Source organism: Ascaphus truei, chromosome 20 (assembly GCF_040206685.1).
Source record: "Ascaphus truei isolate aAscTru1 chromosome 20, aAscTru1.hap1, whole genome shotgun sequence".
Lineage (NCBI taxonomy): Eukaryota > Metazoa > Chordata > Amphibia > Anura > Ascaphidae > Ascaphus > Ascaphus truei.
Window position 1 is genome coordinate 24,065,530 of NC_134502.1, and position 13,101 is coordinate 24,078,630.

Sequence of the window (13,101 nt, forward strand, 5' to 3'; positions counted from 1 at the left end):
GGGTTACAGCGGCAGCACAGTGGTGTTAATTACAGGCTGGGGATCACCCGCAGTCTTCTCTCCACAGGAAAGGTTCTCTCGCCGGTAACTTGCGCAGTGGGACAGGGCATAGAGCAGATACAGCAAATACAGCAGAGGGAGAAAGGCAGGCGGGATATACCGTCCTGGGAGAGAAGGTGGGCGGGTGTTCAGATGTGTGTAAATATATTCTGTATACGGTGTAAATATTCTGTATACAGTGTAAATAAGATGTCAATTATTTTTTTTTTTTTTAATAATAATAAAAAAATACCCTACATTAAATATAAACCCAGGACTGTGTGAGCCTGTCCCTGATAATTTAGGCGCAAAGTTTATCTTTCCTTCAAAAACTTTCTGGGCAAGCTACCTGAACACGCTCCTCACCCCTACCACACGCAGCACCTATCACCTGAGATCTGACTCCAAAAGACTGTTCACGGTCCCAAGGTTCAGCAAAGTATCCGGCCGCTCCTCCTTCTCTTACCGTGCACCCTAAAACTGGAACAGTCTGCCGGAGACTCTCACAGCCACCACCAGTCTAAGTTCTTTCATATCTAAGGCTGTCTCACATTTTAATCTGGTCTGTAACTGTTACATACGCCTATAACAAATATTATCTGTAACTGTGCATGCAATGTCTTGTATATAATGTATAACCCTATTCACTTATGTAACTATGTATTTGTAACCATGTTTGTCATCATAACTCTGTGCCCAGGGACATACTTGCAAACGAGAGGTAATTTATAAATAAATCTGCAGTCAGGTCCTCCTACATTACATACACACCCAGGACTGTGTGAGCCTGTCCCTGATACTCTGCAGTCAGGTCACCCTACATTATAAATACAGATGATAGTTACTGACCTTAGATCTTCCCATCAATATCCGGTCCTTTGGTTGCTCTGACCCCCACATTGCTGGTAATCCCCAAACACCTCGCTCTCCTTATACCCTTTGTCAGTGCTAACACTGCCTCCTCTTGGATGCCATCGTTACAGAACTGCAGACACATTGCCAAACATTGCATATTGTCGGTTGGAGGACAAATATATTTTAGATCCTGCTGCCTCTATTCTGTCTGTGTCACTGACTCACTCATAGATCAAGAGGAATTACCCTATCTGCCAGTACCAACATGTAGGAGGGACAGACTCCGTGTCCCATAGCTCCCTCCTGTCTGTGTCACTGTGTCACCCTGCGGGGGGAGGGACAGACTCCATGTCCCATAGCTCCCTCCTGTCTGTGTCACTGTGTCACCCTGCGGTGGGAGGGACAGACTCCATGTCCCATAGCTCCCTCCTGTCTGTGTCACTGTGTCACCCTGCGGTGGGAGGGACAGACTCCATGTCCCATAGCTCCCTCCTGTCTGTGTCACCCTGCGGGGGGTGGGACAGACTCCGTGTCCCATAGCTCCCTCCTGTCTGTGTCACTGTGTCACCCTGCGGTGGGAGGGACAGACTCTGTGTCCCATAGCTCCCTCCTGTCTGTGTCACTGTGTCACCCTGCGGGGGGAGGGACAGACTCCATGTCCCATAGCTCCCTCCTGTCTGTGTCACTGTGTCACCCTGCGGGGGGAGGGACAGACTCCATGTCCCATAGCTCCCTCCTGCCTGTGTCACTGTGTCACCCTGCGGGGGGAGGGACAGACTCCATGTCCCATAGCTCCCTCCTGTCTGTGTCACTGGGTCACCCTGCGGTGGGAGGGACAGACTCCATGTCCCATATCTCCCTCCTGTCTGTGTCACTGTATCACCCTGCGGGGGGAGGGACAGACTCCATGTCCCATAGCTCCCTCCTGTCTGTGTCACTGTGTCACCCTGCGGGGGGAGGGACAGACTCCATGTCCCATAGCTCCCTCCTGTCTGTGTCACCCTGCGGTGGGAGGGACAGACTCCATGTCCCATATCTCCCTCCTGTCTGTGTCACTGTGTCACCCTGCGGGGGGAGGGACAGACTCCATGTCCCATAGCTCCCTCCTGTCTGTGTCACTGTGTCACCCTGCGGGGGGAGGGACAGACTCCATGTCCCATAGCTCCCTCCTGTCTGTGTCACTGTGTCACCCTGCGGGGGGAGGGACAGACTCCATGTCCCATAGCTCCCTCCTGTCTGTGTCACTGTGTCACCCTGCGGGGGGAGGGACAGACTCCATGTCCCATAGCTCCCTCCTGTCTGTGTCACCCTGCGGGGGGTGGGACAGACTCCGTGTCCCATAGCTCCCTCCTGTCTGTGTCCCTGTGTCACCCTGCGGGGGGAGGGACAGACTCCATGTCCCATAGCTCCCTCCTGTCTGTGTCACTGTGTCACCCTGCGGGGGAGGGAGATACTCCATGTCCCATAGCTCCCTCCTGTCTGTGTCACTGTGTCACCCTGCGGGGGGAGGGGATGACTCCATGTCCCATAGCTCCCTCCTGTCTGTGTCACTGTGTCACCCTGCGGGGGGAGGGACAGACTCCATGTCCCATAGCTCCCTCCTGTCTGTGTCACTGTGTCACCCTGCGGGGGGAGGGACAGACTCCGTGTCCCATAGCTCCCTCCTGTCTATATATATATATATATATTACACGTTGCTGCGGGGCAGATAAAATCTTGTGGGGGGGGCTGATGTGGCCCCCGGGCCGTAGTTGGGAGACCCCTGTATTAGGATATAAAACCCACAGCATTTATATCTTGAAGGAGCAATCCGACCGGCGTTTTTTAAAATTTTATTTGACAGGTTTTATTATTTATTTATTTTAACAGAGGATTGACGCGGGGAGGGACCTCCAGAGCTGAACCTCATTTATTTCAGGGTGGGGGTGGGGGGGGGGACGCCCTGCTTCCAGAGATACAGTCCTGCAAAGGAGGGAGGGAGGGGGGGCGCCGGTATATCCTGCAAGGTTATAGCTTCCGGCGATCACGTGAGCCAACAGGAAGCCGCGCCGGGTGACATCACAGCGTCTCCGGCTCGGGAGTTTCGAAAAAGCGGCCATTACGTGATCCCCCGCGGCTACCGGCGCCCGCCTAGGAAAGAAGGCATCGCCGGACACGGGAGGGGAGGGGGGGTGTCTCCGGAACAGAAATGAATAGGGTCCAGCCCCGGAGAGACCCCCCCCTGCTTAAATCCTGTGTTTAAAATAAAGAAATACGTTTGCGCGCTTCTCTTTCAAATATTCTTTACGGTTAAATAGTCTGCAAATCGGCGAGGCTCCAAACGCTAAAACACGTGAGTTCTTAGGCCCGGGCCATAGAGGGGTGAGGAGTCCCGAGCCGCGCTGACGCTGAGGCTCGCCTGCTGAAACCTGCGCGATTTCATGCCCATGCAGGCGAGCCAGCGGGCGCGATCGGAGGCGGGGGGAGTCTGAGGGAGGCGGCGCAGTGACGTCGCTGGGCCAATCGCCCGCGACGCACTGACGTCGTCGTCACGGCGCCGTGACATTGACGCAGCTCCGCGCTGACTGGATGTTTTCAGCAGACAGCGCGCTGAAAAACAGCTTGGCGCTCGGCTGAAAACTCCAGCGCCTCCGCACGCCTGCGGACGCTCGCGCGAGCCCCCTCTCAAGGCATCCTCATTGAGGACGCAGGGGCTCAGCGCGGAGCGTCCGCACGGCTCAGCGCGGCCTGTCCTTCTATGGACTCGGCCTTATATGTCTTTATTTATTTTTTTCAATAAATAATTTTTGTAGTATTAGAAAATAGTGACTGCATTTTAATATTCGACGCTTAACGCAAATTTTTAATGACTTGTTATTACTGAGCGGCATTTAATTGCTATATCATGTTTTAACACACGTCTCCCCAGCAGTGCCAGATCTTTGCAACACTTTCCTGTTTGTGGTCATTTGTTGCCAATGTTCCCAGCGTTTTGAGCGGCAAACTGCAACAATAGATAATGCTACTTGAGCAACAGCAGGATACATTGTAGCTGCTGAGTTAGGCTGGTGTGTGTGTGTGTGTGTGTGTGTGTGTGTGTGTGTGTGTGTGTGTGTTCACTCACACAACCCATACACACACACACACACACACACACACACACACACACACACACACACACACACACACACACACACACACACACACACACACACACACACACATATATAGTCACTATATACACTATACACTATATACCCGGCACTATATACAGGTAAAGCCTGCGGCACGTGCACACGCGTTCGCATATGAACGCGCGGCCGCACGCTGTACATAACAGCCCTAAGGGAAGAAGGTTTGAAGTGTATACATTGGCACACGCGCTTTGCGTACGCAAATAAGAACAACAAACACAGGCAGAATATAGTGTTACTGCTGGGACAGCACGTTTAGCAGAACGATAGAAAACAGATAAAGTTGCGCGTCTTCTCCAGCCGTATCTTTCAGCGAGAGGCGAGCAGCGGCAGCGAGAAGAAATAACGCAGAATCAACATAGCGGATCGTGACACCGCAGAGAACAGGGAAACAAACCCCGCCGGTTCTAGGGCCCTGGGGCCGCGAGAAAACGTGGCGTTGCCACACCCAGACTAGTGCCAGTTTCCGGGCAGACTACAACTTTAACCCTTTAGCAGGGGAATGTTAACCGATTGCCTGGGTCGGTGAGGAGTCTACCGCTAGTTCCTCGCCGAAATAAGAGGACTTTATTTCCAGGAGGGGGGTGCAACAACTTATCAGGGCACTTAGGTTATCTATGGCCTTGTCCAGAGTGGCGCTGAGCGGGTGCGCTCATGCTGGCCGCGATGAGACACATTGCTGCAGTGTGGGCGGCCAGCGTGAGCGAGCGCCTGCTTGCCGAAGCAAGCAAAATTGAATTTGCCGCTCGCTGGCGCGTCACTCGAGCGGTTCGCCCTCATTGGCTGACGTCGTGGCTGCGCCCCCCCTGACACGCCCTCCACCCCCCCCCCCACCCCGCGCACCTAGCCGGCCACAAATCGCCCGGCCGAGCACGGAGCGTGACGTCACCGCGCACGAGGGCCGGCGCGCCCGCTCCCAGCCTGGCCGCGCTGAGCGGGCGGCGCTTGCCGAGTTTACTTTGTGCAATGTGAATACTCACGTCCCCGCGCGCGCTCGCTCATGCAAAAACAACAACAACAAAAGAGAGTGTTTGTAGCGCGCTGAATAGGCCCCCCCATGCACGCTCGCAAAATTCGTAGGACACGCTTGGGGAGTTGGTGACGTCACTTCAAGCATGAGCGCGGTCAGCGCCAGCGGGGACCAAGGCTGCGCGTATAGTGCCGGCGATGTCAGGCTGCGGTCGCTGGAAAAATCAAATAGAAATGCCTTCCAGCGATCGCGACCAAGCCGTCGCTCCGCCGCGCGTACTATAACGGCGGCGATGCATTTGTTTTGACGCGACGTCGCGTCGCTGGCACTGTAAGCGTATCCTATGTTAGGTAAGCGGTGCGGCACAGCATAAATAGTCTTAAAAAAACGTCCTTACTTTCATACTGGGTGCGAGTCCCAGGCAAAACGTGCGCCATTTGCCAGCTTTGGTTCCGATTCTGGGTGTGAGTCCCAAGCAGTAGCATCCGGGCAGCGGTTACACGCTTTGTAGAACGCTGCGGGCAGCGGTTACACGCCTTGTAGAACGCTCCGGGCAGCGGTTACACGCCTTGTAGAACGCTCCGGGCAGCGGTTACACGCTTTGTAGAACGCTGCGGGCAGCGGTTACACGCCTTGTAGAACGCTGCGGGCAGCGGTTACACGCCTTGTAGAACGCTGCGGGCAGCGGTTACACGCCTTGTAGAACGCTCCGGGCAGCGGTTACACGCCTTGTAGAACGCTCCGGGCAGCGGTTACACGCCTTGTAGAACGCTGCGGGCAGCGGTTACACGCTTTGTAGAACGCTGCGGGCAGCGGTTACACGCCTTGTAGAACGCTCCGGGCAGCGGTTACACGCTTTGTAGAACGCTGCGGGCAGCGGTTACACGCTTTGTAGAACGCTGCGGGCAGCGGTTACACGCTTTGTAGAACGCTCCGGGCAGCGGTTACACGCTTTGTAGAACGCTGCGGGCAGCGGTTACACGCCTTGTAGAACGCTCCGGGCAGCGGTTACACGCTTTGTAGAACGCTCCGGGCAGCGGTTACACGCTTTGTAGAACGCTGCGGGCAGCGGTTACACGCTTTGTAGAACGCTGCGGGCAGCGGTTACACGCTTTGTAGAACGCTGCGGGCAGCGGTTACACGCCTTGTAGAACGCTCCGGGCAGCGGTTACACGCTTTGTAGAACGCTGCGGGCAGCGGTTACACGCTTTGTAGAACGCTCCGGGCAGCGGTTACACGCTTTGTAGAACGCTCCGGGCAGCGGTTACACGCTTTGTAGAACGCTGCGGGCAGCGGTTACACGCCTTGTAGAACGCTCCGGGCAGCGGTTACACGCTTTGTAGAACGCTCCGGGCAGCGGTTACACGCTTTGTAGAACGCTCCGGGCAGCGGTTACACGCTTTGTAGAACGCTGCGGGCAGCGGTTACACGCCTTGTAGAACGCTCCGGGCAGCGGTTACACGCTTTGTAGAACGCTCCGGGCAGCGGTTACACGCTTTGTAGAACGCTCCGGGCAGCGGTTACACGCTTTGTAGAACGCTCCGGGCAGCGGTTACACGCCTTGTAGAACGCTCCGGGCAGCGGTTACACGCTTTGTAGAACGCTCCGGGCAGCGGTTACACGCTTTGTAGAACGCTCCGGGCAGCGGTTACACGCTTTGTAGAACGCTCCGGGCAGCGGTTACACGCCTTGTAGAACGCTCCGGGCAGCGGTTACACGCCTTGTAGAACGCTCCGGGCAGCGGTTACACGCTTTGTAGAACGCTCCGGGCAGCGGTTACACGCCTTGTAGAACGCTCCGGGCAGCGGTTACACGCTTTGTAGAACGCTCCGGGCAGCGGTTACACGCCTTGTAGAACGCTCCGGGCAGCGGTTACACGCCTTGTAGAACGCTCCGGGCAGCGGTTACACGCTTTGTAGAACGCTCCGGGCAGCGGTTACACGCCTTGTAGAACGCTCCGGGCAGCGGTTACACGCTTTGTAGAACGCTGCGGGCAGCGGTTACACGCCTTGTAGAACGCTGCGGGCAGCGGTTACACGCTTTGTAGAACGCTGCGGGCAGCGGTTACACGCTTTGTAGAACGCTGCGGGCAGCGGTTACACGCTTTGTAGAACGCTGCGGGCAGCGGTTACACGCCTTGTAGAACGCTCCGGGCAGCGGTTACACGCTTTGTAGAACGCTGCGGGCAGCGGTTACACGCTTTGTAGAACGCTCCGGGCAGCGGTTACACGCTTTGTAGAACGCTCCGGGCAGCGGTTACACGCCTTGTAGAACGCTCCGGGCAGCGGTTACACGCCTTGTAGAACGCTCCGGGCAGCGGTTACACGCCTTGTAGAACGCTCCGGGCAGCGGTTACACGCTTTGTAGAACGCTGCGGGCAGCGGTTACACGCTTTGTAGAACGCTCCGGGCAGCGGTTACACGCTTTGTAGAACGCTGCGGGCAGCGGTTACACGCTTTGTAGAACGCTGCGGGCAGCGGTTACACGCTTTGTAGAACGCTCCGGGCAGCGGTTACACGCCTTGTAGAACGCTCCGGGCAGCGGTTACACGCCTTGTAGAACGCTCCGGGCAGCGGTTACACGCTTTGTAGAACGCTCCGGGCAGCGGTTACACGCCTTGTAGAACGCTCTGGAGCTGAGGATTCTCCGCAGGCGTCTCGTTGCTGCTCTGAGTTCCCCTGACGCTCCCAATGCAGATCCGCTGGGAACCTGAAGCCAGGATCCCCCTGCCCGAGTTGGTGCTTCGATGTGCGTCCCAGTTGGGTGACAGGAAATCCTCTGCGACCCCCTGTACGCTGCTGCTGCTGCTCTGCTGCAGGAACACTGCCAGCCTTTTCCTGCCTGTTTAACCCCATCTCAAATAATAGAGAGTTCTTTTTTTTCTCCCTTCGGGACTGTCAAGCAAGCAGCCCACGGGACCCTCCTGTCCGCCCTGCGGAGGGGAAGGGAGGGGAAGGGAGGGGAAGGGAGGGGAAGGGAGGGGAAGGGAGGGGTGAATATTAAGTGGGAGGATGAATATTAAGTGGGAGGTGTCAATATTAAGTTGGGGGGGGGGGGGAGTTAATGTTAAGCTCGAGGGGTGAATATTAAGTTGAAGGGGGTATATTAAGTGGGAGGGTTAATATTAAGTGGGAGGGGTGATTATTAAGTGGGAGGGGATATTAAGTGGGAGGGGTTAATATTAAGTGGGAGGGGGATATTACGTTGGAGGGGTGAATATTAAGTGGGAGGGGGATTATGAAATGGGAGGGGGATTATTAAGTGGGAGGGGTGAATATTAAGTGGGAGGGGTGAATATTAAGTGGGAGGGGGATATTAAGTTGGAGGGGTGAATATTAAGTGGGAGGGGGATTATGAAATGGGAGGGGGATTATTAAGTGGGAGGGGTGAATATTAAGTGGGAGGGGTGAATATTAAGTGGGAGGGGTGAATATTAAGTGGGAGGGTGAATATTAAGTGGGAGGGTGAATATTAGGTGGGAGGGGTGAATAGTAAGTGGGGGTGTTAATGTTAAGCTGGAGGGGGGAATATTATGTGGGAGGGTGAAAAATAAGTTGGAGGGGTGCATATTAAGTTGCAGGATGAATATTAAGTGGGAGGGGTGATTATTAAGTGGGAGGGGTGATTATTAAGTGGGAGGGGTGAATATTAAGTGGGAGGAGTGAATATTAAGTGGGAGGGGTGATTATTAAGTGGGAGGGGTGAATATTAAGTGGGAGGAGTGAATATTAAGTGGGAGGGGTTATTATTAAGTGGGAGGGGTAATTATTAAGCGGGAGGGGTGAATATTAAGTGGGAGGGGTGAATATTAAGTGGGGAGGGGGTGATGATTAAGTTGGAGGGTGACTATTAAGTGGTAGGGGGATGTTAAGTTTGAGGGGTGAATATTAAGGGTGGCAGGATATGAAGTGTGAGGGGAGGAATATTAAGAGTTTGTAGGGGGTTATTATTAACAGTGTGTGAGGGGGGATACGAGTGGTAGATAAATAGAGAGAAGACGGGGAAGTGAGAGAGAAGGTGGGGTGTAAGGGAGAAAGAGGGGGGGGGGGAAGAGTATGTATGGCCTGAATGAAATATACGAAATCTAATCAAGCCCCTTATATGAAATTAGTTTGACTCCCCTGGTTTATTTCAAACAGTTTAGTAGACCTGACACTAGGCTCAGGGTGACCATATGTCCTGGTTTAGCTGGGACAGTCCCGTTTTTTTTATATCTGTCCCGGCTGCCCGACTTTCTTTAAAATGTCCCGTTTTTTTTGTGGCGGTTTTGACCATCAGAGAAGGGTGGGGGGAGCAGAGAATGCAGGGAGGAGTGCGGGGGAGAGAGCGGAGACCGGGTCTGACTGCAGCTGCAGAGGGTGGAGGCGAGGTTAGCTGCAGCGGGTGGGGGCGGGGTTAGCTGCAGAGGGTGGGGGTGGGGTTATCTGTAGAGGGTGGGGTTAGCTGCAGAGGGTGGGGGCGGGGTTAGCTGCAGAGGGTGGGGGCGAGGTTAGCTGCAGAGGGTGGGGGCAAGGTTAGCTGCAGAGGGTGGGGGCGAAGTTAGCTGCAGAGGGTGGGGGCGGGTTTAGCTGCAGAGGTTGGGGGCGAGGTTAGCTGCAGAGGTTGGGGGCGGGGTTAGCTGCAGAGGGTGGGGGTGGGGTTAGCTGCAGAGGGTGGGGGCGAGGTTAGCTGCAGAGGGTGGGGGCGGGGTTAGCTGCAGAGGGTGGGGGCGGGGTTAGCTGCAGAGGGTGGGGGCGGGGTTAGCTGCAGAGGTTGGGGGCGAGGTTAGCTGCAGAGGGTGGGGGCGAGGTTAGCTGCAGAGGGTGGGGGTGGGGTTAGCTGCAGAGGGTGGGGGCGAGGTTAGCTGCAGAGGGTGGGGGCAGGGTTAGCTACAGAGGGTGGGGGCGAGGTTAGCTGCAGAGGGTGGGGGTGCGGTTAGCTGCAGAGGGTGGGGGCGGGGTTAGTTGCAGAGGGTGGGGGCGGGGTTAGCTGCAGAGGTTGGGGGCGGGGTTAGCTGCAGAGGGTGGGGGTGGGGTTAGCTGCAGAGGTTGGGGGCGGGGTTAGCTGCAGAGGTTGGGGGCGGGGTTAGCTGCAGAGGTTGGGGGCGGGGTTAGCTGCAGAGGTTGGGGGCGGGGTTAGCTGCAGAGGGTGGGGGCGGGGTTAGCTTCAGAGGATGGGGATGGGGTTAGCTGCAGAGGGTGGGAGCGAGGTTAGCTTCAGAGGGTGGGGATGGGGTTAGCTGCAGAGGGTGGGGGCGGGGTTAGCTGCAGAGGGTGGAGGCGGGGTTAGCTGCAGAGGGTGGAGGCGGGGTTAGCTTCAGAGGTTGGGGGCAGGGTTAGCTGCAGAGGGTGGAGGCGGGGTTAGCTGCAGAGGGTGGGGGTGGGGTTAGCTGCAGAGGGTTGGTGTGGGGTTAGCTGCAGAGGGTGGGGGCAGGGTTAGCTGCAGAGGGTGGGGGCGGGGTTAGCTGCAGAGGGTGGGGGTGGGGTTAGCTGCAGAGGTTGGGGGCGGGGTTAGCTGCAGAGGGTGGGGGTGGGGTTAGCTGCAGAGGGTGGGGGCGGGGTTAGCTGCAGAGGGTGGGGATGGGGTTAGCTGCAGAGGGTGGGGGCGGGGTTAGCTGCAGAGGGTGGGGGCGGGGTTAGGTGCAGAGGGTGGGGGCAGGGTTAGCTGCAGAGGTTGGGGGCGGGGTTAGGTGCAGAGGGTGGGGGCAGGGTTAGCTGCAGAGGGTGGGGGCGGGGTTAGCTGCAGAGGGTGGGGATGGGGTTAGCTGCAGAGGTTGGGGGCGGGGTTAGCTGCAGAGGTTGGGGGCAGGGTTAGCTGCAGAGGGTGGGGGCGAGGTTAGCTGCAGAGGTTGGGGGCGGGGTTAGCTGCAGAGGGTGGGAGCGGGGTTAGCTTCAGAGGGTGGGGATGGGGTTAGCTGCAGAGGGTGGGGGCGGGGTTAGCTGCAGAGGGTGGGGGCGGGGTTAGCTGCAGAGGGTGGGGGTGGGGTTAGCTGCAGAGGGTGGGGGCGGGGTTAGCTGCAGAGGGTGGGGGCGGGGTTAGCTGCAGAGGGTGGGGGCGGGGTTAGCTGCAGAGGGTGGGGGTGGGGTTAGCTGCAGAGGGTGGGGATGGGGTTAGCTGCAGAGAGTGGGGGCGGGGTTAGTGACAGCGGAGCCCCAGCAGTGAGAGCTGGAAATAAGGTGCTTGCTGCCAGGGCCCAAGATGGCTTCCCCTCCACCCATGATCCACAGTGACAGGTAGGGCACACACACCACCCCCTCCCCTCTGCAGCTGCTCCTCAGAGCTGGTGTCAGTGTCTGTGCAAGGTCAGTGTCTGTGTCTGTGCAGGGTCAGTGTCTGGTCAGGGTCTGTGCAGGGTCAGTGTCTGTGCAGGGTCAGTGTCTGTGCAGGGTCAGTGTCTGTGCAGGGTCAATGTCTGGTCAGGGTCAGTGTCTGTGCAGGGTCGGTGTCTGTGGCTGTGCAGGGTCAGTGTCAGTGTAAGTGCAGGGTCAGTGTCTGTGGAGGTCAATGTCGGTGCAGGGTCAGTGTCTGTGCAGGGTCAGTGTCTGTGTCTGTGCAGGGTCAGTGTCTGTGGAAGTCAGTGTCTGTGCAGGGTCAGTGTGTGTCTGTGCAGGGTCAGTGTGTGTCTGTGCAGGTGCAGTGTCAGTGTCTGTGTCTGTGTCTGTGCAGGTGCAGTGTCAGTGTCTGTGCAGGGTCAGTGTCTGTGCAGGGTCAGTGTCTGTGCAGGGTCAGTGTCTGTGCAGGGTCAGTGTCTGTGCAGGGTCAATGTCTGTGCAGGGTCAATGTGTGTGCAGGGTCAATGTCTGTGCAGGGTCAGTGTCTGTGCAGGGTCAGTGTCTGTGCAGGGTCCGTGTCTGTGCAGGGTCAGTGTCTGTGCAGGGTCAGTGTCTGTGCAGGGTCCGTGTCTGTGCAGGGTCCGTGTCTGTGCAGGGTCAGTGTCTGTGCAGGGTCAGTGTCTGTGCAGGGTCAGTGTCTGTGCAGGGTCAGTGTCTGTGCAGGGTCAGTGTCTGTGCAGGGTCAGTGTGTGTCTGTGCAGGTGCAGTGTCAGTTTCTGTGTCTGTGCAGGGTCAGTGTCTGTGTCTGTGCAGGATCAGTGTCAGTATCTGTGCAGGGTCAGTGTCTATGCAGGGTCAGTGTCTGTGCAGGGTCAGTGTCTGTGCAGGGTCAGTGTCTGTGCAGGGTCAGTGTCTGTGCAGGGTCAGTGTCTGTGCAGGGTCAGTGTCTGTGCAGGGTTAGTGTCTGTGCAGGGTTAGTGTCTGTGCAGGGTCAATGACTGTGCCGGGTCAGTGTCTGTGCAGGGTCAGTGTCTGTGCAGGGTCAGTGTCTGTGCAGGGTCAGTGTCTGTGCAGGTTCAGTGTCTGTGCAGGGTCAGTGTCTGTGGAGGGTCATTGTGTGTCTGTGCAGGGTCAGTGTCTGTGCAGGGTCAGTGTCTGTGCAGGGTCAGTGTCTGTGCAGGGTCAGTGTCTGTGCAGGGTCAGTGTCTGTGCAGGGTCAGTGTCTGTGCAGGGTCAGTGTCCGTGCAGGGTCAGTGTCTGTGCAGGGTCAGTGTCTGTGCAGGGTCAGTGTCTGTGCAGGGTCAGTGTCTGTGCAGGGTCAGTGTCTGTGCAGGGTCAGTGTCTGTGCAGGGTCAGTATCTGTGCATGGTCTGTGCAGGGTCAGTGTCTGTTCAGGGTCAGTATCTGTGCATGGTCTGTGCAGGGTTAGTATCTGGTCAGTGTGTGTCTGTGCAGGTGCAGGGTCAGTCTCTGTGTCTGTGCAGGGTCAGTGTCTATGTCTGTGCAGGGTCAGTGTGTCTGTGCAGGGTCAGTGTGTGTCTGTGCAGGTGCAGGGTCAGTCTCTGTGTCTGTGCAGGGTCAGTGTCTATGTCTGTGCAGGGTCAGTGTCTGTGTCTGTCCAGGGTCAGTGTCTGTGTCTGTGCAGAGTCAGTGTCTGTGTCTGTGCAGGGTCAGTGTCTGTGTCTGTGCAGGGTCAGTGTCTGTGTATGTGCTTGGTCAGTGTCTGTGCAGGGTCAGTGTCTGTGCAGGGTCAATGTCAGGGTCTGTGCCAGTGTCTGTGCAGGTCAGGGTCAGTGTCTGTGCAGGTCAGTGT

General features: G+C 56.8%; 1 protein-coding gene across 3 annotated transcripts in view; it reads right to left on the reverse strand.

The window, feature by feature from the left end:
* LOC142470763 (beta-1,3-galactosyltransferase 2-like) overlaps positions 1 to 13,101 on the reverse strand; it is a 34,203-nt gene that overhangs the window by 11,634 nt on the left and 9,468 nt on the right. The window contains exon 1 of one of the 3 annotated variants that reach the window (XM_075577464.1): positions 5,435 to 5,607. The exons of 1 other annotated variant lie outside the window; for it this stretch is intronic. In XM_075577464.1, coding sequence (XP_075433579.1) covers positions 5,435 to 5,440 — 6 coding nt within the window. In that variant the 5' untranslated portion in view covers positions 5,441 to 5,607. Of the gene's footprint in view, positions 1 to 888; positions 1,493 to 5,434; positions 5,608 to 13,101 lie in introns of those variants that run through there. One more of the 3 variants, XM_075577463.1, reaches the window with a different exon arrangement.